General features: G+C 47.8%; 3 protein-coding genes across 3 annotated transcripts in view; all 3 read left to right on the top strand.

Moving 5' to 3' along the window:
* Nucleotides 1-302: 302 nt before the first annotated feature.
* Nucleotides 303-19,441, top strand: LOC120959658 (serine-rich adhesin for platelets). The gene is given in 10 exon segments (XM_049608977.1): nt 303-3,616; nt 3,732-3,827; nt 3,919-4,079; nt 6,030-7,706; nt 9,010-10,344; nt 13,354-13,615; nt 13,731-13,826; nt 13,918-14,078; nt 16,032-17,711; nt 19,264-19,441. Coding segments are annotated over 10 exon segments (6,891 nt in total). The 5' UTR covers nt 303-2,359; the 3' UTR covers nt 19,430-19,441.
* A 120-nt stretch (nt 19,442-19,561) lies between these two features.
* LOC125907347 (homeobox even-skipped homolog protein 2-like) lies at nt 19,562-20,599 on the top strand. The gene is made up of 2 exons (XM_049608976.1): nt 19,562-20,245; nt 20,402-20,599. Exons 1-2 carry the CDS (start codon nt 19,562-19,564, stop codon nt 20,597-20,599), a joined length of 882 nt encoding a protein of 293 aa, XP_049464933.1.
* A 3,849-nt stretch (nt 20,600-24,448) lies between these two features.
* Nucleotides 24,449-26,967, top strand: part of LOC120959657 (uncharacterized) — a 117,232-nt gene continuing 114,713 nt past the window's right edge. The window contains exon 1 of the mRNA XM_040383244.2: nt 24,449-26,154. Coding sequence (XP_040239178.2) covers nt 25,841-26,154 — 314 coding nt within the window. The 5' untranslated portion in view covers nt 24,449-25,840. The remainder of the gene's footprint in view (nt 26,155-26,967) is intronic.

The following is a 26,967-nucleotide window of genomic DNA, read 5'->3' as shown; positions in this document are numbered from 1 at the left end:
GAGACTCTTTACGACCCGGAGCAAAGGCGCCAAAGTATGTTTTTCGTTTATATTACCACCACTCTCGCCTCGCTTGCCTTTTGTACACACACAGGCACACACACAGGTACATACATACACATCACACGCGCGAAGAGCGATCGTGTTCCCTTTGGCGGGAGAGCGTGCGCTTAGCAGAGAGGAGAGCGGTGGAAAAGCGAGGCTCAAGCTGAACAACAGCCGCCGTCTGCTGAGGACGAAGTTACGGATGGAGATGGCGGAAAAAGAGGAAGAGGAACAAGCGGGGAGGGGGGGGGGGGGGAATGAAACGAAAATAAATGAGGGCGTACTGTACCGTGGCTGTCCCTTACGCGCTCGCTATCCCACTCCCTGTCTCTACCTATATTTCGTGTACATATAATATAGATTGTGTATGTAACGTTTTTTTTTTTCTCTCTCCAATCACCACCCGTCCCCCAAACAAAACGCTACTAGATTGAACCCAAAACCAAACACACACACGGTACGAAACAAACGGGCCAAAGGGAGAGGGAGCGAAACCGGTGCGACGAGATGATGACGGTGCGAGCCGCCGCGCGCGAGAGTCAGCGCCCGCGAGAGAAGAAGTATGGCGAACGACGACGACGGCGACTACGACCAACCGATTGGCAGGCGCCTGCCCTCGTTGTGCGAGACTACACGTCCGAGCGGATGAGCGGTTTTTGTGTGTGCAGCAGCAGCAGTAGCAGCGTGCGAACGGGGGCTCAAGACCGCGCTCTTGGCTGTATGTGTTTGTGGCCGTTCTCGCTCTCGCACCCAAGGGGTACGCTGCCCGATGCGTGTGTGTGGTTCTCGCTCTCTCTCCCTCTTGCTATGTGTTGCTGCACGCTTTTATGTGTTGCTGACACTGCTGTGTATACTTCGAGTCCGTGTGCGCGCTCTCTCTCTCTCGCTCTCGCTCTCTTCGAGCGCGGTTGGGCGATTTTCGATCCGGGGGTTTTTCGGTGTTTTACGTACCGCCGTCACCACACAAAATAACGACGTGTGGATGAGAGCAGTAGTGTAACGGCAGGCCAGCGACACTCGGCACACGCGCGCGCTCCTCTCGGAACAAAAAGCGACAGAACGCGAAAACACAAAAAAACAACAAAAAAGATACTAAGGGAATTTCTATCGCGGTGGTGTGTATTGTGTGTGTGTACGGGCAATACAAGGACAGCGTTGTGTTGTGGCCGTGTGGTGGTGCTACTTAGCAGGGTAGACGGTAGTGGATTTAGCAGGAAATTCCCGTTGCTTTGATTTTGTTTTGTTTGGAAAGAAAATCTGGACCCGGGAAAGTGTTTCAGTTTCGTGACAGTTGTGTGAGGCAAACAACAACAGCAGCAGCAGCGACTGCGGTGAGCTTTAAAAAACCCATTGTTGGGGGTCGCTTTTGTGCAAACTGGCCTCTCCGTGCTGTGTGCGTTCGTGGAAAAGGCAAAAGCCCAGCAATAGATAGCCCCCCTTCCCCGCCTGTGTGTGCGATATTCCAGCAAATCCCGTGAAGTGTGTGTGCGCGCACAGTTGCGAATCCAAAAGCTTGTGTGTGCGTGTGTGCGCTCGCACGAGAGCAACGGTGGAGTGTGTGTGGTGTGTGGAGGAAGCAGGCATTTGCGATACACACACAGAGTGTAGTGTGTTGGTGTCGGTTAGAAGCACAACAAGCAGAGCAAGAAGAAAACAACCTTGGTGTGGGCTGTGGTGTGGTTGGTGGTACACGCCCGTCCCTCTGTGTGTGAGGCTCCCGTCCTCCGTTCCGCCGCTCGGTGTCCACACTCCGGTGGAATGTTGATTTGCGGCAGTGTGTGTGCACGTTTCTAATACGGCTATAGAAGCAATTGGTGGTTGTGTGCGTGCGCGCGTGTCTGTTGGCAGTGGAAAGTACCGAAAGAATCAAAGTACACACAGCAGATTTTGACAGCTGAAAGGCACGCGTGACATCTCCTCGGAGTTCCTGCGAGTGTGTGTTTCTGTGCGTGTGTGTGTTGTGTTGGATGGAAAGGTTGACAAAACGACAGTTGTGCTGAAAGAAAGGAGGGGGTCTTCCTGTTGGAAACATCCAAAGTTCCTCACTGTGAAAGTGTCTGTGCGTGTGTGTTTGTGTGTGCTGTAAAGCTAAAGTAGTAGTGGTAGAAACCGTGATTATGATTACGTGAAAATCGCCCCCACCCCTCCTCGTGTGCGTGTGAGAAAGCAAAACAGCCCCCCCTAAAAAAAACCTCCCACACCCGACAAGACCAGGTCTTGAGTGTTCCCCCCGACCTGTGTGTATTCGTTTTGTGTGAGTGTTCTCTCCCTCCGATTCCGTGTAATAGCGCTTCCGGTGGTGGTGGTGGAAGAAATGTCATCCGCGGCACCGGTCACGGTAAAACAGGAGCGGCACGATGACGCCGAAATCAACGAGATGGCGGCAAAGATAGTGGAGGCACACAAGCAACAGTCGGCGAAGGCGGCGGCGGCCGCCGTCCAGCAGCAACAGGTGCCGGCCCGACCGGCCGCAGTGGCGGCCACCGTCACTGCCAACGGTGTCACGACCGGCCAGACGAACATACTGAACTACTTGACGCGCAAACCGACCGCCACAGCCGGCAACGTGATGGCGGCGGCTGCGTCGGCGGCTACTACCGTTGCCGTCCCGCTCGGCAGTGGCCAAAGTGTCACGTCGAACGGCAGCGGCAAAGCGTACGACGGCGGCGGATCCTCGGACCAGAACGGCGCCGAGAAGAAGGCTAACGACGAGGAAAGCCAGAAGGGACACTTCGGGTGGGAGGTGTTCCCGGCCAAGGTGCACATCCCGTTCATCCTGCGGCAGCAGGAGCGCTACTGCGCGGTGCGGATGGTCGAGATGAAGCTGCTGAACAAGTATCTGAACTACCTGCACCAGGACATCTACACGTGCACGTGCGTGCGGTCGTACTACATCACCGAGGCGGAGTGTAAGCTGCTGAACGAGATCAACCAGAAGCACTGCGACATGCACTTCGGGCGGGAGCTGTTCACGCTCAAGGATCTGGTGGTGCGCGTGTCCGACGCGTACAAGTTCTACCAGTTTCTGGAGGTGTGCTACAAGAAGCTGCTGATGGGATGCAGCACCCCGAACGACAAGTGCGGGTTCATCCGCATCAACAAGGAGTCGGTGGTGCCGTACACGGTGCGCGACTACCAGAAGATGGTGCCGCTGTTCTACTTCGAGGGCGAGACGGACAACCTGAAGCTGAAGGCGGACAACCTGTCCGGGTGGGATCTGTCGTACCTGAAGTTTTGCTGCAAGGTGCAGGGCATCCGGAACGAGCTGTTCGCGAGTGACTCGGTCGCGGTCATCAGCCTGACCGACATCAAGGGGTACTTCCCGCCCGGCACCGAGTTCGAGGACTACTGGCCGAGCAAGGTGGTCGACTCGCAGCTGCTTTCGGGGCCGAAAACGAACACCATCCACTGGACGCGGCAGCCGGCCCAGCCGCCGCCGAAGGCGCCCACCATCATGGCGAACGCGACCGCCCGCAAGGCGGCCACCAACAACGTCTACCAGACGCTGCAGACCCAGCAGAACCTTGCCAAATCGAACAACCAAATGACCAGTATTACTGCCGCTGTACAGGTTCGTTCCTTTGGGTGTAAGAGGAGGCATGTGTGCCTCACTGGTTTTGGGGCGATACGAGAGGCCTGGTCGGTACTAACGCGCAATGTTTTTTTCATTTTGTCTCTTCCGGCAGGCTCTTACTAACAACTGGAACAACATGGTCTCCTCGAACCATCCGAATCTGCTCGCCCAGCAGGAGCAGCTGATACGACTTAGCCAAGCCCAACAGGTAACCAGAGAGACGAAAGAGAGACCTCCTCTAAGTAGGCCGCATATCCCTGAAAGCTCAACGTCTAAATGCGCTTTTCTGTTTGTTTTAGGCGGCCCAGGCACAGGCCCAGATACGCAACATGCAGAACATGCACACGATGCAGCAGTACAACTCTTACCTGAACAGCGCCATGTCGTTGACGTCCCGTACGTCGCAGAATCAGGCGGTACCGCCACCGCTAGTACGATCGGCACAGGTTCAAGCGCATCTGTAAGTAGCGTCGCAAAGAAGTCGCCTTTCGATCTCCGTTTTCCGGGGAATGTTGCGAGTGGTGGCAGTAGGCGCGATTTGCAACATTCCCCGTGGGAACGAGCGAGAGAAAGAAAGCAAGAGAGTAACTAGCGATAGGTGCATTCTTCCTCACACAAACACACACACACTGGTACACGCGCCCTTGTTTCGCCGCACGAAGGGGTTACCGACACTTTTTGTGTTCTTCATTTGTATAAGACCCCTTTTTGCGCTCTTTTTTTTTGTATGTACTTGTATGCAGTAGTTGTTATACTTTATACTGTTGAGTAGCGTTTGCAAAGTTTTTTTTAGTTTGTTTCCTTCGATACATGCCATTCGTTCGGTCCTCTCATTTTGTGCTTTGCATTGTTTTACAAAGCAATTGGGAGGCTTTTTTTGTTGCCGTAGTTAAACTAGTTTAATCTATATTTGTGCTTTTAAGCGTAAAATTACCGTTTGCTTAGTTGCGTGAATAAGCAGAGGCTGTTTAGTTTGTTTGCCTTATTGTTGAAAAGAAAAACTAAGAAGTAATTTACAGAAGATTCATAATTTGTAAAGAGGATAACAAATGATAAACGAAGAAAATCTAGGGATAGAGGAAAACTGAAAACAGAAAGATTGTCGTAAAACAGAGGTGAAGCTAAACTGTAAAACAAAAAGATAATAAGATTGCCAAACCGTCCCAGTAACAACAACGACGTTTTGTTAGTGTGTTAGGCATCGTGTCTTTAGCTTTTTTTTTACTGTAAAACGCTAAATTGAAGCAAAATTATAGGCTAGTATGAAACAAAAAAGAACATTACTTAATTGTCGTAGCAAATTTTAGGTTTTTTGGACGTAGACTTTTTGTAACGCGTGTTGTTGTTTCTTTGTTTCGTTCAGTTTGTAATGTTGGCCGATTTTCCATTTTTTTGTTGTGCTTATCCGTGATACTATGTTTATTATTTATTACTATTGTTTCACGGGTTCACTTTATTTACCTGCTTTATCTGGGTAAAAACATTATGGTTTCAGTAGTGGCAACCCACCTGGACAACGACAGCAAAATTGTCCGTCCTGTGAGGTTTATCTTTTTTTAAAAAACACAAGCGTTTAATATATCCTAAATCAATTTCTTAGCTTTTCCTTCACTTCAGAGTAGCGTCCGTATCTCTCTCTCTTACTCTCTCGCGCGCCGTTTGCAGTACAGAGCCGTGCACATTTTCCGTGGCGCCCCCCGTGTGGTGGTGTGGTGTGTGCTTTCCTTCTTCTCTACCCCTCGCCATCTGGCGGCGTGGACATGGTTCAGTGTTGCTGCTGTTGCTTTGCACCGGAAAGGTTCCGGGAGGAAGAATCTCGCGCCACTTAGTTACAGAATTCCTTATATCTCCCCTCGGCACCCCCACTCATGTTTGCCCTCTCCCGATCGCCCCGTAATTCCCCATTTTCAATTTTGCCCCATTCGACCTGGTTGAGATTGGCCAACTGTGTGCAACTGTGAATGATAGAGATTGTTCCGGTGCTGTTGTTCACCGAGTTTTTGGAAGAAAATGCAGTTTAAAATTAGAGTTACATTAAAGGCAGATACATCCCTTGCTGTAGGATGGAATTTAATGTGTAAACGATGGTAGAACTAACGGAATGATCTTGGAAAAAACAGTTCGTTGCCGAACATTAATCCTTTTTCTTAACAAAACAAAAACATAATAACAAATTTGCATGGGAAACAAGCTTTGAAAGGAAACGAGAACGCTTCATTCGTGGGTGCTCCGTTTCTGAATGCCTCGCGTGTCACAATGCGTGAGTGTTGGCGTGAAACGAAGGCTGTAATGAAGGCAGAGTGTGTCTGTTGGTGAGCGTTTTGTTCCCGATGTACCTTAACCAAACCAAAGAAACTGCATACAAAAACAAAAAACCGAAAACTACTCCGTAATGTGCCTTCCTCTACAGGTCGAGTGGTGGCGGTGGCGCATCCTCCTCAGTCCTTCGCTCGGGCTCCTCCTCGGGTACCGCCGGCAGTGGCAATACCCTACCGAACCTAAACCCCGCTCTGTCCATATTCGCAACCACCAGTAGCCCAAACGGTACCGTCAACCTGTCCCGGCTGAATCAGCAACAGATCAGCGAGCTCACGATGGCCAGCACCGGTGGAGCGGGCCTGGTGGCGTCCAGTGGCGGCAGCAACCGTAACGCCGCCGCCGCCGGCAAGTCGAGCCGTAGTAGCGCCAATAGTAGCTCTAGTGCCGCTGCTACTGCCGCTGCTGCCGCTGCCATTGCTTCCTTTACTGCGGCCATGAACTCTGGTGGTCGCACGGCGGGAAGCAGTGGTAGTGTCAGCAACAGCAGTAGCAACAGTCTGGATGGATTTTCGCTTGGACGGAATGTAACGATCACACCGGCCGGGAAGAGAGGTGCAAGTACGCTCGACGAGCTGACGGTGGCCGGGCTGGGGAGCTACGCTGTGAACGGCAACCGGCAGCCGGTAGCGTACCCTAAGAATCCGATCTCCATCACCGCGGTGCCGGTTGGTTCGCCGACGCGTGCCTCACCGAAGGGCGGTCAAGCAAGGCAACCGCCGCCGGCCCTAATACCGGTCGGTGGCGGCGTCAATAACGAGCTGATGGATAGTCTCGTAGCGAATGGCGTCGATCTGTTGGCTCATTTGCGGATGAGCAAGGACATTGAGATCATTAACGAGCGCCTGCTGGAGGCGAGCAATAGCGGCGGCGGCGGCGGCAGCGGCAAACAGCTACCATCGTACCGGGAAAGCACAAACACCAACACGGGCAGCCCTAGCGTTATAGTGCACGATAAGAGTAGAGCGAGCGGCAATAGTAGTAGTAGTAATAGTAGTAGCAGTAGGCACGATTACACAAGAAATCAGAGCGTGATCACTAGTGCGGGTGGCGGCAATGGTGGCGTGGCCAGTGACGGAAGAACACACTATCTGAATGCGCTGATCGCAGCAGGACTGTCGGATGTAATCGATCTATCTTCTACCCAAAGGTCCACGATGGGAGGCACCACGCTGCCGCAGCATCTGGCGGCCGCCCAGCAGGCGGCGGCCGCCGCCGTTGCCCAGCAACAGCAGCAGCAGCAACAGTCACAGTCTAGTCGGCGGGCGGCGTCCGGATCGGCCGGCCTGTCATCCGGTGGCCGGGCGATCTCCAACAGCAGCTCGTCCGGCGGCGGCTCCGGCAGTGGCAACAGTGGCAACGGTGCGAGCGGAGGAGTGAACAGCTACCGCAACGCCAGCGTTGCCGCTCTGCAGCAGCAGCTCCAGCAGCAGCAGGCCCAGGCCCAGCAGCAGCAGGTACAGCACCAGCAGCACGCGGCGGCCACGGCGGCGGCGGCGGCGGCGATCAACAGCCTGACGGAAACGCGGCACGGCAACATGATCGTGCTGCCCGAGATGAACATGGGCGTGACGCAGTACAAGCCGTACGAGGTGGTGAAGAAACCGGTCGAGAACAAGATCATCTACTGCGTGAACAAGACGCCGTACCGCAACACCGAGTATCTGATGACGATCTTCGACCTGAAGGACGTGTTCTTCCCGTACATCAGCCTGGAGGTGTGCCGGCGTGTGCTGAACGCGCTCGACATCAATCTGTTCATCGGCAATAGGTAAGGAGGAAAAGGATCGTGTAATAGGTCGTAATTTAGGGATGATCTCTTAAGGCCTCTAACAGACTTTAAACTCAAGTACCTCAGAAACCTTTACCTTTAAAACCTTTTATTCGCACAAGCTACTTTTATTCGATAACTATCCAGCAATGGAAATGTTGAATTAAAGGGGATTCTTCATTAGGTAATTAAAAAGCTCCTACGGGCTTGAAGAAGATAGGAACAGTTCGTAGTCAACCATCATTTAGAATTGTATATATTTATTTACGGGAAGACGAACCGATAGGGTTGTTTTTCTTGCTCAACCATAAGATGTCAACAGATGATACAGTGACCGCGCGGCTACATGAGGTGAAATATACAGCGAAATGAACTATTTGACAGGCGAAATATCTGACGGATAACGCATCACAGCAACCAGCTGATGTGCAATGCAAACAAATAACGTGTACAAAATCGTAATTAAATCCATTAAATATCTTCAATATCAAGTCTTTGGTTAATTTTCAGTCAACAGATTATAATTTCTTCCAATTAGGGAATGTTCTGCTTGAGAAGATATTATTTTTAATAGAATTTCGAAAGCGGATGTTGTGTCTCTCCCAGCCCTTTAGCTGTACCTGTCAGATATTTCACCTGTCAAATAGTTCATTTCGCTGTATATTTCACCTCATGTAGCCGCGCGGTGAAATCTCTCTAATATAAATAATATTCGAAGGGACCGTCAGCTTAGGGAGATTTTCATGTTGAGTAATGGTTATGAATGTGTTGCTAAGAAGTATCCAAGAACCCATGGGAAAAACTTGGCATCCTTGGATCAATATTTTTGTGGATGACAGGTCACAGCTGAGATAATTTGGGCTGCTGTAGCTTAAAGAATATTTGCCTGAGGGAGACATTCATCTTGAAAAGCCATAAAATGTATGGAATATAACTGGACCAAAATGTCAAAATGTTAATCTTGAAGAAGCAATTCATCTTGAAGAAACTAGAGATAATATGATTGCCCACGCGTGATAGTCCAATAGGATAATTCAGGTGTCGCAAATCATATTAACGTGTTCACATTCGAAAGTGAGGTTAAACCCTGTAATACTATTTACGTTGGCAAAATTACTCACTAAACCTTGTATAGTTTTGGCATTCGGAAACGACTCGGTAAACCCTGTAACACTCTTCAATACTGTTCAATATGAGTCGGTGAACCCAGTAATTCATAGCAAAATGCTGCTAGAATAGTCCCCATCATTAAACTTTGACAACAATCTAATAATTTCTTCACCCCTCTCCAACCCTTTTTCAGCTTGCAGTACCAGGCGCTGCAGGAGGCGGGCCGCACTAACGTGGACAAGATGCCGATGATACAGGTGACGGACGTGATGACGTACATGCCGCAGCTGCAGTACATGATCCGCAGCAGCAACCTGAACCAGGAGTCGCAGGCCAACAAGCGGGCCCGCATCAGCTAGGAATTGGGGTGGGGGGTACAGCAGCAGTGCCCTCAGAGCACGATCGTATCGGATTTAATATCATCCTCCTCGTCGAGTCGTGTTGGCGGTGGCACTGGTGGTGGTGGTGGCGGTGGTGTTGTTGGCGGTGGCATGGGCGATTCGTTCACCGGCAGTGGTGTTGGTGGTGGGATAGCGGCGGCCGGTTGGAGCAACCTGACCCCATCGCCGTCCTCCTCATCGTTATCGCTGGTCAGCAGCAGCAGTAACAGCAGCGGAGGGGTCGGAACTCATTCCAGCAGCAGTGGCGCAAGAAAAGGATCCTCCTCGTCAGCGGGGGCGCCGTCCGCGTCGTCATCGTCTTCTGCGGCGGCGGCAGCCGCAGCAGCAGCCGCCGCTGCCGCCCTGGCGATGGCGGGCATCTCGCCCTCTGCCACCGCGTCCTCGGTAGTGTCACCTTCCGGTGCGGCGGCAGCGGCCCTGTTTTCCGGCGGTGGTGCATTCAGCTCACCTTCGCTGAGCGGTTCGGCCGGCTCGTCCAGTAGTGGGGGCAGCTTTTATGACAAGAAAACCATGTCATCGTGCCGCTATCAGCAGGAAAAGGGCGGTGCTGCTGCCACAGCGCAGATAAGCTCTTCCGCGCTTGCCGACTACTACGCCGCGGGCGCTGAAGCGGGCAGTGGATCGGCAGCGGCAGCGGTTGCAGCCGCTGCTGCCGCCGCCAGCCGTATGCTTGGCCACGGATCATCCCTAGTACCCCCCTCCGTTTACTCATCATTCCAAGAGTCGGCACTAGCGGCGGCGGCGGCTGCCGCAGCCGCCCAGCATCATCATACGGCTGCTGCCGCCCATCACCACCATCACCATCACCAACATGCTGCAGCAACACACCAGCAGCAAACTCAGCAGCAGCAACAGCAGCAGGTAGCCGTAAACAACAGCTTATTTTCACCCCACTTTGCCGCTGGGTCACCTTACCATCCGCCAATGCAGGGTGGTGGTGGAGGTGGAACAAGCGCTGGTAGTCTTGGTGGTGGAGGAAGCATTGCTGGTGGGAACAGTATTAGTGCGTACGATACTACCAGCACCGCGGCACGGTCCTGTGCGTTACCTTCGCCCACCATCTACCCACCGACGCCGCCCCCTTCCGCCCCGTGGATACATCCCTGGTACGGCGGGGATACGTTTTAGTCAACGCTCTAGTTCCTTGTCTTTGCAGACGCCGTTCGTCGTCTGTGTGCACTGTTGTGTTGCGTTCGTTTTGGGTTTGTTTGGGTACAAGTATAGCTGCTTTTTTTCTGTTAGGTCCAAACAACATTACAGAATTACAGTTTTTCGAATATGCAAAGGAGAATGAACAACTCCCCGCACTCTCCCATTTGCTGCTACCACAAAGTTGTTTTTGTACTCAACACACACACACACACACATACACGAAGCCTCTTTCCGTTGCGAAGATCAAAAGATGTACTAAAAGTAGATTTTGTTGCAATGTTTCTTTCACGTTTTTTCTTTTGTTGATTTTCTTTATCGCTTTTCTATTGAAAGGAAAAGTATGAACACATATAGAACGAATCTCTTCTTTTTTTTACTATGTATATGGGTAAAGAAACTGAAACAAAGCAGAATACACAGACACAGAGACACTCTTTGATTAGTAGTGTTAAGTGAGGAATTTAAGCAGTAAGTAGTAAGCAGCAGCGGGCAGGCGGACAGTACTAGGAGTAGTGGCAAAAGCAGCATATGAAACAAAAGTTACTATCGCTCTTATGCGAATCCACTTTATATAGAAATAACTTATTCATAATTAGGTCTTTCTCTCTCTCTCTCGAGGGAGATGGGTACAAGAGCACACTAACGTTCGCATCTTTTATCTTGTGCTTGTGAAGTAATAAACGAAAGGTGTGTCACGGAACGGAAACGAGGAGTCGTGGGATGTAGAAATACACTTCATTTAAACACACACACAAACACATGAACGCGAATTAGCATAAAATAAATACCAACACGCCAACAAAGAACGGCGCGCGCACGCGATCGAACATGTGTAAGCGAAGAGTGCTAGAATCAGTTCTTAGGTAATCATTAAGTGTTTTAAAAATCACATCAACCTTTTGTGTAAGGCATACGAGAACCTTTTAAAACAAATCTCGCCAAAACCAACACTTACGCTAACCGAACAAACGAATATACGCAAACAAAACGCATGCATTCATAAGATAATTTAGCATTAGCATGACTGAGAGGGAAGAGTTCAGGGCACACTGCACTAGTAGAGAATTGGAATTTGAAGATTGGTTTGCAAAATTAGAAGAAGAAGCAAAAAAAAAAAAACCATTAGACTGATTGAGCGGATTATGACAAGGCGCAAGCAAACGAGATTCCAACCCGGGGAAAGCATCCAACGAGGAGACCGGTTGAGGGGATGTCCTATGACTTCCACCCCATTAAAAAAAGTCCTCGTTCCGCTAAATGTGTCTAAGCAATACGATTATGGGGGCGATTAGCTCCATTCGTACTGTGTTAACCACCGACTGTAAGCAGTGCGTGAGCTGCTTGCAACACTAACACACACACACAACACATACAGAGCAGTATTTGTGTATTTAAAAAAACAAACAAAATGCTGCTTAAAACACACCCGCAGGGGGAAGGCCTGCAGGGCTGCCTAAAGTGTTGTTGCTATGTTCATTAAATTACAGCAGAAACTTATTTATTTTCCCAAAAAGCAAAGCGAAAACAAAAGCCCGTTACTTGAATTGGGTGTTAATATACACTACCACTGTACATGATGAGCAAACCTAGAGTCTAACCCTGTATCGTTTAAGAATTGAAGCGAGAATTCGAACAAAACTGCTAGTTGAACTTATTTTATGTATAAAAAATGATTATTTTGTTAGTTTCTTATTATTATTAATGTTATTATTATTATTATTAATGCGTTTCAATTGCGGCGCTATACTATGCATAGCGCGGCATACATACACACACTTTAATGGTGGCATTATTATTAGTTATTGTTTTGTTTTGTTTTGTTTTTCTATATCTCTCTCTCACGATATGAAATACCACTCCATCGTTAAGCAGAATAATAGCATATTTAGGAGATAAGCGATAAGAATTTAGAACGAAAAACAAAGCAATGCCGCAAAGGACGTACAGTACGTATCAGCAAACAGAACAACTAGGAAGGTGGTCGGAGTCAGTCGGCACAAAAAAGAAAACGATGGGCCGACGACGACTGAATAGTTAGACACTGAACGAAGGGCTGGTGGTTAGCACGAGAGAGGGCAGTTTTTGAGAGCTATTAACTTAAACCTGAACAGCAAAACAATAAAAGTAAAACCACGCTTGAACATGTGAACAAGTAAACGGATGGAAAGAGAGGGGGACGCAACACCTAATTGCGCAAACGCGAGTGTCCCTTTCGCAAATTAATTGAATGGTGTGTGTGTGGTTGAATGGACTTGTATGAAAGAAATTAGTAATTAGTTTTTTTTTATTTTTCATTTAAAGCATTCGACATTCGTTGGAATCTTTGGGGGTTCGATTCGACTGCAGTTTAAATTCCGGTAATGCAAAAACAGCTTATCCGGTAAATGGATAAAAAGTTAGTCAATTACCCCTCAGGGAAAAGGCAACAGCTGATATGCTTACCGGAGAAGAGAAACACTTGGTTTGTGAGGAGGCGGGTTCGCTAACAGGGACAGAGTGTATCCTAATTATTATTTTTCCGAGTCTGTACCATTTACACTGTAGATCGGTTTATACTTGTTGTTATTTTCAAAATTTTTCTATATTTCCTATTTTTAGTTTTTTTTTTTATTCGGAAGGAACGGTCCAAATCGTTCGTTTTGCTTTTTTGTTTTTATTTCATAAATAAACGATAAGTCAAATTAGTTTCTTAAAATTTTCATACTAAAAACTCATTAGAAATGAAGTCCAGACGTAACTGGATGCCTTTTAACATTCGTCTCTTAGTTTCAGCTCGGTGGCCTATTGGATAGCTACGCAGGCTCGTAAAGAGTCTCTCGAGATCGATTCCGGATTGGAGCACGTGCAATAATCACTTCCTCTTTATCTTTCAGTGTTTGGATTTAATACAAAGCTTTTATTTGTTGTTATTATAGCACTAAAAACAGGGGTTTTTAATATAATATTATTTACCATATCTAATAATTTCAATGTATTAAAATAATCTTCAAACTTCTGCTGTTAATATCCGAAAACATTGAGATTCCTCCACACAATATTCTCTCAACACTAAACACACCCCCATCGCCCAAACGTAATTGTTTTGTTATTATTCCCCACTCATCAGCTGCGTGCACACCACCCTTCCCGGCGTATACTGTACTACTACTTACTACGGCCACCAACAACGTCTACCAGACGCTGCAGACCCAGCAGAACCTTGCCAAATCGAACAACCAAATGACCAGTATTACTGCCGCTGTACAGGTTCGTTCCTTTGGGTGTAAGAGGAGGCATGTGTGCCTCACTGGTTTTGGGGCGATACGAGAGGCCTGGTCGGTACTAACGCGCAATGTTTTTTTCATTTTGTCTCTTCCGGCAGGCTCTTACTAACAACTGGAACAACATGGTCTCCTCGAACCATCCGAATCTGCTCGCCCAGCAGGAGCAGCTGATACGACTTAGCCAAGCCCAACAGGTAACCAGAGAGACGAAAGAGAGACCTCCTCTAAGTAGGCCGCATGTCCCTGAAAGCTCAACGTCTAAATGCGCTTTTCTGTTTGTTTTAGGCGGCCCAAGCACAGGCCCAGATACGCAACATGCAGAACATGCACACGATGCAGCAGTACAACTCTTACCTGAACAGCGCCATGTCGCTGACGTCCCGTACGTCGCAGAATCAGGCGGTACCGCCACCGCTAGTACGATCGGCACAGGTTCAAGCGCATCTGTAAGTAGCGTCGCAAAGAAGTCGCCTTTCGATCTCCGTTTTCCGGGGAATGTTGCGAGTGGTGGCAGTAGGCGCGATTTGCAACATTCCCCGTGGGAACGAGCGAGAGAAAGAAAGCAAGAGAGTAACTAGCGATAGGTGCATTCTTCCTCACACAAACACACACACACTGGTACACGCGCCCTTGTTTCGCCGCACGAAGGGGTTACCGACACTTTTTGTGTTCTTCATTTGTATAAGACCCCTTTTTGCGCTCTTTTTTTTTGTATGTACTTGTATGCAGTAGTTGTTATACTTTATACTGTTGAGTAGCGTTTGCAAAGTTTTTTTTTTAGTTTGTTTCCTTCAATACATGACATTCGTTCGGTCCTCTCATTTTGTGCTTTGGATTGTTTTACAAAGCAATTGGGAGGCTTTTTTTGTTGCCGTAGTTAAACTAGTTTAATCTATATTTGTGCTTTTAAGCGTAAAATTACCGTTTGCTTAGTTGCGTGAATAAGCAGAGGCTGTTTAGTTTGTTTGCCTTATTGTTGAAAAGAAAAACTAAGAAGTAATTTACAGAAGATTAATAATTTGTAAAGAGGATAACAAATGATAAATGAAGAAAATCTAGGGATAGAGGAAAACTGAAAACAGAAAGATTGTCGTAAAACAGAGGTGAAGCTAAACTGTAAAACAAAAAGATGATAAGATTGCCAAACCGTCCCAGTAACAACAACGACGTTTTGTTAGTGTGTTAGGCATCGTGTCTTTAGCTTTTTTTTTTACTGTAAAACGCTAAATTGAAGCAAAATTATAGGCTAGTATGAAACAAAAAAGAACATTACTTAATTGTCGTAGCAAATTTTAGGTTTATTGGACGTAGACTTTTTGTAACGCGTGTTGTTGTTTCTTTCTTTCGTTCAGTTTGTAATGTTGGCCGATTTTCCAGTTTTTTGTTGTGCTTATCCGTGATACTATGTTTATTATTTATTACTATTGTTTCACGGGTTCACTTTATTTACCTGCTTTATCTGGGTAAAAACATTATTGTTTCAGTAGTGGCAACCCACCTGGACAACGACAGCAAAATTGTCCGTCCTGTGATATGTATCTTTTTTTTTAAAAAACACAAGCGTTTAATATATCCTAAATCAATTTCTTAGCTTTTCCTTCACTTCAGAGTAGCGTCCGTATCTCTCTCTTACTCTCTCGCGCGCCGTTTGCAGTACAGAGCCGTGCACATTTTCCGTGGCGCCCCCCGTGTGGTGGTGTGGTGTGTGCTTTCCTTCTTCTCTACCCTTCGCCATCTGGCGGCGTGGACATGGTTCAGTGTTGCTGCTGTTGCTTTGCACCGGAAAGGTTCCGGGAGGAAGAATCTCGCGCCACTTAGTTACAGAATTCCTTTTATCTCCCCTCGGCACCCCCACCCATGTTTGCCCTCTCCCGATCGCCCCGTAATTCCCCATTTTCAATTTTGCCCCATTCGACCTGGTTGAGATTGGCCAACTGTGTGCAACTGTGAATGATAGAGATTGTTCCGGTGCTGTTGTTTACCGAGTTTTTGGAAGAAAATGCAGTTTAAAATTAGAATTACATTAAAGGCAGATACATCCCTTGCTGTAGGATGGAATTTAATGTGTAAACGATGGTAGAACTAACGGAATGATCTTGGAAAAAACAGTTCGTTGCCGAACATTAATCCTTTTTCTTAACAAAACAAAAACATAATAACGAATTTGCATGGGAAACAAGCTTTGAAAGGAAACAAGAACGCTCCATTCGTGGGTGCTCCGTTTCTGAATGCCTCGCGTGTCACAATGCGTGAGTGTTGGCGTGAAACGAAGGCTGTAATGAAGGCAGAGTGTGTCTGTTGGTGAGCGTTTTGTTCCCGATGTACCTTAACCAAACCAAAGAAACTGCATACAAAAACAAAAAACCGAAAACTACTCCGTAATGTGCCTTCCTCTACAGGTCGAGTGGTGGCGGTGGCGCATCCTCCTCAGTCCTTCGCTCGGGCTCCTCCTCGGGTACCGCCGGCAGTGGCAATACCCTACCGAACCTAAACCCCGCTCTGTCCATATTCGCAACCACCAGTAGCCCAAACGGTACCGTCAACCTGTCCCGGCTGAATCAGCAACAGATCAGCGAGCTCACGATGGCCAGCACCGGTGGAGCGGGCCTGGTGGCGTCCAGTGGCGGCAGCAACCGTAACGCCGCCGCCGCCGGCAAGTCGAGCCGTAGTAGCGCCAATAGTAGCTCTAGTGCCGCTGCTACTGCCGCTGCTGCCGCTGCCATTGCTTCCTTTACTGCGGCCATGAACTCTGGTGGTCGCACGGCGGGAAGCAGTGGTAGTGTCAGCAACAGCAGTAGCAACAGTCTGGATGGATTTTCGCTTGGACGGAATGTAACGATCACACCGGCCGGGAAGAGAGGTGCAAGTACGCTCGACGAGCTGACGGTGGCCGGGCTGGGGAGCTACGCTGTGAACGGCAACCGGCAGCCGGTAGCGTACCCTAAGAATCCGATCTCCATCACCGCGGTGCCGGTTGGTTCGCCGACGCGTGCCTCACCGAAGGGCGGTCAAGCAAGGCAACCGCCGCCGGCCCTAATACCGGTCGGTGGCGGCGTCAATAACGAGCTGATGGATAGTCTCGTAGCGAATGGCGTCGATCTGTTGGCTCATTTGCGGATGAGCAAGGACATTGAGATCATTAACGAGCGCCTGCTGGAGGCGAGCAATAGCGGCGGCGGCGGCGGCGGCAGCGGCAAACAGCTACCATCGTACCGGGAAAGCACAAACACCAACACGGGCAGCCCTAGCGTTATAGTGCACGATAAGAGTAGAGCGAGCGGCAATAGTAGTAGTAGTAATAGTAGTAGCAGTAGGCACGATTACACAAGAAATCAGAGCGTGATCACTAGTGCGGGTGGCGGCAATGGTGGCGTGGCCAGTGACGGAAGAACACACTATCTGAATGCGCTGATCGCAGCAGGACTGTCGGATGTAATCGATCTATCTTCTACCCAAAGGTCCACGATGGGAGGCACCACGCTGCCGCAACATCTGGCGGCCGCCCAGCAGGCGGCGGCCGCCGCCGTTGCCCAGCAACAGCAGCAGCAGCAACAGTCACAGTCTAGTCGGCGGGCGGCGTCCGGATCGGCCGGCCTGTCATCCGGTGGCCGGGCGATCTCCAACAGCAGCTCGTCCGGCGGCGGCTCCGGCAGTGGCAACAGTGGCAACGGTGCGAGCGGAGGAGTGAACAGCTACCGCAACGCCAGCGTTGCCGCTCTGCAGCAGCAGCTCCAGCAGCAGCAGGCCCAGGCCCAGCAGCAGCAGGTACAGCACCAGCAGCACGCGGCGGCCACGGCGGCGGCGGCGGCGGCGATCAACAGCCTGACGGAAACGCGGCACGGCAACATGATCGTGCTGCCCGAGATGAACATGGGCGTGACGCAGTACAAGCCGTACGAGGTGGTGAAGAAACCGGTCGAGAACAAGATCATCTACTGCGTGAACAAGACGCCGTACCGCAACACCGAGTATCTGATGACGATCTTCGACCTGAAGGACGTGTTCTTCCCGTACATCAGCCTGGAGGTGTGCCGGCGGGTGCTGAACGCGCTCGACATCAATCTGTTCATCGGCAATAGGTAAGGAGGAAAAGGATCGTGTAATAGGTCGTAATTTAGGGATGATCTCTTAAGGCCTCTAACAGACTTTAAACTCAATTACCTCAGAAACCTTTACCTTTAAAACCTTTTATTCGCAAAAGCTACTTTTATTCGATAACTATCCAGCAATGGAAATGTTGAATCAAAGGGGATTCTTCATTAGGTAATTAAAAAGCTCCTACGGGCTTGAAGAAGATAGGAACAGTTCGTAGTCAACCATCATTTAGAATTGTATATATTTATTTACGGGAAGACGAACCGATAGGGTTGTTTTTCTTGCTCAACCATAACCGCAGGACTCCACACAGCATAACACGGAGCGCAACATAACAACTGACAGCTGCCAAACGCTTCAGAAAACGCTTCTTTCCTGGTAACATGTTTTGAATATCCTTAGTAGGCCGCTCATTGCTCGTAGAAAAGCTACCAACCTACTGCGATGACCGACAGGTAATGAAACACTTCACCTCCTTCCGCAAGCGTCTATTGAAGCGTTTGGAAGCTGTCAGTTGTTATGTTGCGCTCCGTGTTATGCTGTGTGGAGTCCTGCCAAGGTGTGTTTATTAAGGAGGTGAATTGTTAGCGCGTTTTCCGGGCGCCATCATTGAGTATTGTTATGTCAAATCGCATACAATTTTCTATACCCCCCTCCAGTCCTCCCCGATTTTAATACCGGAGCCCCCAGTATTGTTATGTCAAGTCGTGAAATGTCAATTTGCTCTGAAGCACTTCACCTCCTAATATCCATACACCTTGGAGTCCTGCGGTAAGATGTCAACAGATGATACAGTGAAATCTCTCTAAGATAAATATTCGAAGGGACCGTCAGCTTAGGGAGATTTTCATGTTGAGGAATGGTTATGAATGTGTTGCTATGAAGTATCCAAAAAACCTTGGGAAAAATCTGGCATCCTTTGATACTTTTGTGACCTGTCCTCCAAATCTTCAGCTTAGATCATTTGGGCTGCTGAAGCTTAAATAATATTCGCCTGAGGGAGACATTCATCTTGAAAAGACATAAAATGTAAGGAATATGACCGGACCAAAATGTCAAAATGTTAATCTTGAAGAAGCAATACATCTTGAAGAAACTAGAGAGATTTCACTGTAGCTGCAATGGCGCAATGCAATGCAACTGCGAATTTCACCGAATTATGGACATTGCAGATTCGTGAAAATTTACAGAATTTTACTTGAATGTTATTTGAAATTTAATATGTTTTCAATATGATTGCCCACGCGTTATAGTCCAATAGGATATTTCAGGTGTCGAAAATCATATTAACGTGTTCACATTCGAAAGTGAGGCGAAACCCTGTAATACTGTTTACGTTGGCAAAATGACTCGCTAAACCCTGTGTAGTTTTGGCATTCGGAAACGACTCAGTAAACCCTGTAATACTCTTCAATACTGTACAATATGAGTAGGTGAACCCTGTAATTCATAGCATTATGCTGCTAGAATAGTCCCCATCATTAAACTTTGACAATAATTTAATAATTTCTTCACCCCTCTCCAACCCTTTTTCAGCTTGCAGTACCAGGCGCTGCAGGAGGCGGGCCGCACTAACGTGGACAAGATGCCGATGATACAGGTGACGGACGTGATGACGTACATGCCGCAGCTGCAGTACATGATCCGCAGCAGCAACCTGAACCAGGAGTCGCAGGCCAACAAGCGGGCCCGCATCAGCTAGGAATTGGGGTGGGGGGTACAGCAGCAGTGCCCTCAGAGCACGATCGTATCGGATTTAATATCATCCTCCTCGTCGAGTCGTGTTGGCGGTGGCACTGGTGGTGGTGGTGGCGGTGGTGTTGTTGGCGGTGGCATGGGCGATTCGTTCACCGGCAGTGGTGTTGGTGGTGGGATAGCGGCGGCCGGTTGGAGCAACCTGACCCCATCGCCGTCCTCCTCATCGTTATCGCTGGTCAGCAGCAGCAGTAACAGCAGCGGAGGCGTCGGAACTCATTCCAGCAGTGGTGGCGCAAGAAAAGGATCCTCGTCGTCAACGGGCGCGCCGTCCGCGTCGTCATCGTCTTCTGCGGCGGCGGCAGCGGCAGCAGCAGCCGCCGCTGCCGCCCTGGCGATGGCGGGCATCTCGCCCTCTGCCACCGCGTCCTCGGTAGTGTCACCTTCCGGTGCGGCGGCAGCGGCCCTGTTTTCCGGTGGCGGTGCATTCAGCTCACCTTCGCTGAGCGGTTCGGCCGGCTCGTCCAGTAGTGGGGGCAGCTTTTATGACAAGAAAACCATGTCATCGTGCCGCTATCAGCAGGAAAAGGGCGGTGCTGCTGCCACAGCGCAGATAAGCTCTTCCGCGCTTGCCGACTACTACGCCGCGGGCGCTGAAGCGGGCAGCGGATCGGCAGCGGCAGCGGTTGCAGCCGCTGCTGCCGCCGCCAGCCGTATGCTTGGCCACGGATCATCCATAGTACCCCCCTCCGTTTACTCATCATTCCAAGAGTCGGCACTAGCGGCGGCGGCGGCTGCCGCAGCCGCCCAGCATCATCATACGGCTGCTGCCGCCCATCACCACCATCACCATCACCAACATGCTGCAGCAACACACCAGCAGCAAACTCAGCAGCAGCAACAGCAGCAGGTAGCCGTAAACAACAGCTTATTTTCACCCCACTTTGCCGCTGGGTCACCTTACCATCCGCCAATGCAGGGTGGTGGTGGAGGTGGAACAAGCGCTGGTAGTCTTGGTGGTGGAGGAAGCATTGCTGGTGGGAACAGTATTAGTGTGTACGATACTACCAGCACCGCGGCACGGTCCTGTGCGTTACCTTCGCCCACCATCTACCCACCGACGCCGCCCCCTTCCGCCCCGTGGATACATCCCTGGTACGGCGGGGATACGTTTTAGTCAACGCTCTAGTTCCTTGTCTTTGCAGACGCCGTTCGTCGTCTGTGTGCACTGTTGTGTTGCGTTCGTTTTGGGTTTGTTTGGGTACAAGTACAGCTGCTTTTTTTCTGTTAGGTCCAAACAACATTACAGAATTACAGTGTTTCGAATATGCAAAGGAGAATGAACAACCCCCCGCACTCTCCCATTTGCTGCTGCCACAAAGTTGATTTTGTACTCAACACACACATACACGAAGCCTCTTTCCGTTGCGAAGATCAAAAGATGTACTAAAAGTAGATTTTGTTGCAATGTTTCTTTCACGTTTTTTCTTTTGTTGATTTTCTTTATCGCTTTTCTATTGAAAGGAAAAGTATGAACACATATAGAACGAATCTCTTCTTTTTTTTACTATGTATATGGGTAAAGAAACTGAAACAAAGCAGAATACACAGACACAGAGACACTCTTTGATTAGTAGTGTTAAATGAGGAATTTAAGCAGTAAGTAGTAAGCAGCAGCGGGCAGGCGGACAGTACTAGGAGTAGTGGCAAAAGCAGCATATGAAACAAAAGTTACTATCGCTCTTATGCGAATCCACTTTATATAGAAATAACTTATTCATAATTAGGTCTTTCTCTCTCTCTTTCGAGGGAGATGGGTACAAGAGCGCACTAACGTTCGCATCTTTTATCTTGTGCTTGTGAAGTAATAAACGAAAGGTGTGTCACGGAACGGAAACGAGGAGTCGTGGGATGTAGAAATACACTTCATTTAAACACACACACACAAACACATGAACGCGAATTAGCATAAAATAAATACCAACACGCCAACAAAGAACGGCGCGCGCACGCGATCGAAAATGTGTAAGCGAAGAGTGCTAGAATCAGTTCTTAGGTAATCATTAAGTGTTTTAAAAATCACATCAACCTTTTGTGTAAGGCATACGAGAACCTTTTAAAACAAATCTCGCCAAAACCAACACTTACGCTAACCGAACAAACGAATATACGCAAACAAACCGCATGCATTCATAAGATAATTTAGCATTAGCATGACTGAGAGGGAAGAGTTCAGGACACACTGCACTAGTAGAGAATTGGAATTTGAAGATTGGTTTGCAAAATTAGAAGAAGAAGCAAAAAAAAAAAAACCATTAGACTGATTGAGCGGATTATGACAAGGCGCAAGCAAACGAGATTCCAACCCGGGGAAAGCATCCAACGAGGAGACCGGTTGAGGGGATGTCCTATGACTTCCACCCCATTAAAAAAAACGTCCTCGTTCCGCTAAATGTGTCTAAGCAATACGAATATGGGGGCGATTAGCTCCATTCGTACTGTGTTAACCACCGACTGTGCGTGAGCTGCTTGCAACACTAACACACACACACACACAACACATACAGAGCAGTATTTGTGTATTAAAAAAAAAAACAAACAAAATGCTGCTTAAAACACACCCGCAGGGGGAAGGCCTGCAGGGCTGCCTAAAGTGTTGTTGCTATGTTCATTAAATTACAGCAGAAACTTATTTATTTTCCCAAAAAGCAAAGCGAAAACAAAAGCCCGTTACTTGAATTGGGTGTTAATATACACTACCACTGTACATGATGAGCAAACCTAGAGTCTAACCCTGTATCGTTTAAGAATTGAAGCGAGAATTCGAACAAAACTGCTAGTTGAACTTATTTTATGTATAAAAAATGATTATTTTGTTAGTTTCTTATTATTATTAATGTTATTATTATTATTATTAATGCGTTTCAATTGTGGCGCTATACTATGCATAGCGCGGCATACACACACAAACACTTTAATGGTGGCATTATTATTAGTTATTGTTTTGTTTTGTTTTGTTTTTCTATATCTCTCTCTCTCACGATATGAAATACCACTCCATCATTAAGCAGAATAATAGCATATTTAGGAGATAAGCGATAAGAATTTAGAATGAAAAACAAAGCAATGCCGCAAAGGACGTACAGTACGTATCAGCAAACAGAACAACTAGGAAGGTGGTCGGAGTCAGTCGGCACAAAAAAGAAAACGATGGGCCGACGACGACTGAATAGTTAGACACTGAACGAAGGGCTGGTGGTTAGCACGAGAGAGGGCAGTTTTTGAGAGCTATTAACTTAAACCTGAACAGCAAAACAATAAAAGTAAAACCACGCTTGAACATGTGAACAAGTAAACAGATGGAAAGAGAGGGGGACGCAACACCTAATTGCGCAAACGCGAGTGTCCCTTTCGCAAATTAATTGAATGGTGTGTGTGTGATTGAATGGACTTGTATGAAAGAAATTAGTAACTAGTTTTTCGTTTTTTCGTTTAAAGCATTCGACATTCGTTGGGAGTTTTTGGTTTCGGCTCGACTGCCCTTTAAACTCCGGTGATGCAAAAACAGCTTATCCGGTAAATGGATAAAAAGTTAGTCAATTATCCCTCAGGGAAAAGGCAACAGCTGATATGCTTACCGGAGAATAGAAACACTTGGTTTGTGAGGAGGAGGGTTCGCTTACAGGCACAGAGTGTATCTTAATTATTATTTTTCCGAGTCTGTGCCATTTACAATGTAAATCAGTTTATACTTGTTGTTATTCTCAAAATTTTCTATATTTCCTATTTTTAGTTTATTTTTATTCGGAAGGAACGGTCCAAATCGTTCGTTTTGCTTTTTGGTTTTTATTTCATAAATAAACGATAAGTCAAATTAGTTTCTTAAAATTTTCATACTAAAAACTCATTAGAAATGAAGTCCAGACGTAACTGCATGCCTTTTAACATTCGTCTCTTAGTTTCAGCTCGGTGGCCTATTGGATAGCTACGCAGGCTCGTAAAGAGTCTCTCGAGATCGATTCCGGATTGGAGCACGTGCAATAATCACTTCCTCTTTATCTTTCAGTGTTTGGATTTAATACAAAGCTTTTATTTGTTGTTATTATAACACTAAAAAAAGGGGTTTTTAATATAATATTATTTACCATATCTAATAATTTCAATGTATTAAAATAATCTTCAAACTTCTGCTGTTAATATCCGAAAACATTGAGATTCCTCCACACAATATTCTCTCAACACTAAACACACCCCCATCGCCCAAACGTAATTGTTTTGTTATTATTCCCCACTCATCAGCTGCGTGCACACCACCCTTCCCGGCGTATACTGTACTACTACTTGCGTGTACCGGTACGCGATGGTCGAAAAGAGCTACTGCGACTGGTGGCGGCGGCTGGTTTCCAAGGAAGTGGTGGCATTTTTTCCGTTGCGTCGTCGGCTACACACACGTGGTTGTTTTTCCTCTCGAACTCTGCCGTTGTACGGCAGCTGCTGCTTTGCTCTCTTGCTCACACTTTTCCACTCCCGCTCTCTCGCACTGCCGTTGGAATCACATGGTGTAGGAAGAGCGGTTCGGTTCGGAGTTTCGGAGTCTGAGAGTTTGTGGCCACCCACCGTGTGAGTCATGGGACCTGCCATTGGGGGAACTACCAGTCTAATTCTCTTCACTTGTATGTGGAAAATCTTGGCGAGAGGAGGAACGTTGTTCATGTTTTTCTGAGTTGTAGAATGGAAACTGCCCAGTGTTGGCCACTGGACACTCTCTACATCTCTGTGTCTACTTAGTGATGGCAAATTATGGAAAACAGGTTCATCACCCCTTTTTCCGCACTGATAGTACACAGAATTAGTCATCAAGCATCCCTTATTAGAGAACACAAAAGAACACGAGATGTTCCTCCGCTGGAGGATGTTCTCTCGTGGGTGCGCTCTCTCTCTCTCCCGCAACACACTCTCCTTCAGCTCTCTGGAAAGAGCGGAAAATGGATTTGATTATTGTCAAAAATTTTCCTCGTGACGTTTCCACAGTTTGGGGCTTTCCCTCGTGAGCCGTACCTGTGTCCTGTATGGTGGCCCCGTGGTTGTTGTTTTTTGTTGTGTGTGCACCGTGTATTTGTTTTGCCAACAACCCTTCCTGTAACAACTTGGGTTGCAGTACTCCATTTGGAGCATTCAGTGTCTGCCGATCGGGGTAAAGTTCCTGAAAAAACGGAAGCATTGCTATGTAAGAAGTGCTATTCGTGGTGTGACAAGCATATGGATGTGGGTAGAGTAGGCCATGGATATTCTTTGGGGAGTTCACCACAGCCACCGATCAACCGTACACATCAACATCAGAGAAAAAGAAGAGATCGAGCGAGAGAGAGAGAGAGCCAATTGATACAAAGCAGTAAAGAATGAGAGGGTACCAAAATCTTGAAATCAAATGTTCTTCCCCGACGGATGACGGTGTTTGGAAATTAGTGTTCGGAATAGCGTGAGACAAAAAAAAACCGTGGGAACAAAAACCGCGGATGATGGAAATGTGACTGCGTGTATGCGTGAGTGTTTGTGTGTGTGTGTATGTTGGTGTTAAATGTGAACGGATCGAAGCAACCTTCGTGGGAGAGAGCGGATGTGCGAAATGAGATGTGTCAAATAAGTGGGTGAATAGTCCTCGCGGAAGCTGTTCCTTTTATCGGGACGGTGAATATCAAGAAGGTTACGGAATATCTTGCCAAAAGCCGTTTTATCACGTACATCTATAGAGATGTAGGTTGTGCGTGAGGCCTTTTTTTAACTTGGAATATATCCCAAACTCCCGTAAATGTTGTCCTTTGTTTGGATCGGGAACAATAGCACAGCAACACCCAGTCGCGTCTTCTGGTTTTGTGGGTCGCATAAGGAAGGAATCTAAGTTGTGGATGCACTGTGTGGCACTGTGATGGAGACACCTTGAAGGCAGAGTCAGGACGGTGGCCCTGTCGCCCTGTCGCCCATATAGCGAGTCGTCAACCAGCGGAGTGGTTAAAGAAAGTGCGGAAGTGTGAACGTATCCTCGCCGCTGGTGTGATCCGCCGAGTGGAAAGTGTGGTTCGAGTGACATGAGTGAGTGATGTTGAATGGAAATTTTCACAAGCGATTAGTGGTCGGAAAAGCTTTCGTGTGAAAATCTTGAATAAGAATAGCAGCTCTCTGTTCCCCTTTCTGTGGCCCCAGCGAGTGGTGAAAGGATGTATCTTACCACACTGCAAGTCGCACTTTACACCTGCTGAAGTGAAGTTCCTCTTTACTACGCCCCACGCCTTCTACGATGGGCAACATCGTACAGTAGCGGTGCTTCGTCCCTGTGGGAAATTCCTCCGTGTGTGTGTGTGTGTGTGTGTGTGTGTGTTTGTGTATTCTAGGAAACAATCCTCCGCGTGTCCAAGGAACGATGGAGCGGGTTTGGCGTAAAGTCAATCAGGGCCTCACTTTACGATCCTCCTCATCGAAGGCGGCGGCAACGGCCGGTGGTGGCACAAGCGGTGGACCAAATGCTGCGTCTCTCGTCACGGCAGGTCCGTCGGCCGGTCCTTCCGCCGGTGGGCCGACGCACCATTCGACCGACACGACCAGTTCGGCCGGTTTCGGCGAGTCACAGGTGGTGGCCGTGCAAAGGCGCCGGTCGGTGGTGGTGCCGCAGGCGAGCACGGCCTCGTCGGAAAAGCGGCGACGCCGGCGGCGCCGCAGTCGCCCCAGCAGAGAAGGGTAAGTAAAAGAGAAGGGGAGGGGAGGGGGGGGGTTTGCATTTTTCATGACGTACGCTTGGCCGAAGTTCGTACCGAGTAGGTGGTGAATCAACAGTCTTTTTTCCAAAGAATCATTGATCTTTCTGACAGCAGGATGAATCATTGAGGGAGAGGAGTGTAGAGTAATGATGTTTCCAATTTGAAATTGCTAATCATTTCTATTTGAATTTATAAGAAGATAAAAATAGAATAATTTTTCTAAACCTACTAAATATAGCTATAAATGTTGGTTTTATGTTAAGTTTAAGTCAAGACTGGATTTCAACAAAAAATAATCTATAACAAACATAAGTTGATGATCTCTTATGTCATACATTAAGATTTAAGACTAAGAAAAACTTGATTAAACGTTTAAGGATACTTCTAACCCACCTTCATTCAAGTTAAATTCAACTAAAGAAGACTTGGTATGACTAGAAGTTTAACATGAGACCTTTCCTTGGACCTGTCTATTATGAGACGACCATTTCGTCCAAGTCTCTTTCAAGCCTTGGAAAAGATTGACATCGAAATCAGGGATGTTGAGATTAATGACAAACGTTATTAATTAAATTAGAAATTGCTGTAAAATCCTGTAAAACAAACTGTTGTTAAGTAATGCCTTATTTAGTAATGTATTTAGTTTAGTATTTAGTAATTCCCCTATACAAGTATTTCATTGATGTACGTTTGTAAAAATAAGAAGAAGACATTCATTCCATTTGATATTTACGAAGAGTACAGTAGCCTATACATTCAACAGCTCCTCTACAGAACATTGATCTCGATGCTT

This window comes from Anopheles coluzzii, chromosome 3 (assembly GCF_943734685.1).
Source record: "Anopheles coluzzii chromosome 3, AcolN3, whole genome shotgun sequence".
NCBI classification, from domain to species: domain Eukaryota; kingdom Metazoa; phylum Arthropoda; class Insecta; order Diptera; family Culicidae; genus Anopheles; species Anopheles coluzzii.
Note: the sequence above shows the minus strand (reverse complement) of the source record. Positions and strands in the feature narration are given on the sequence as shown.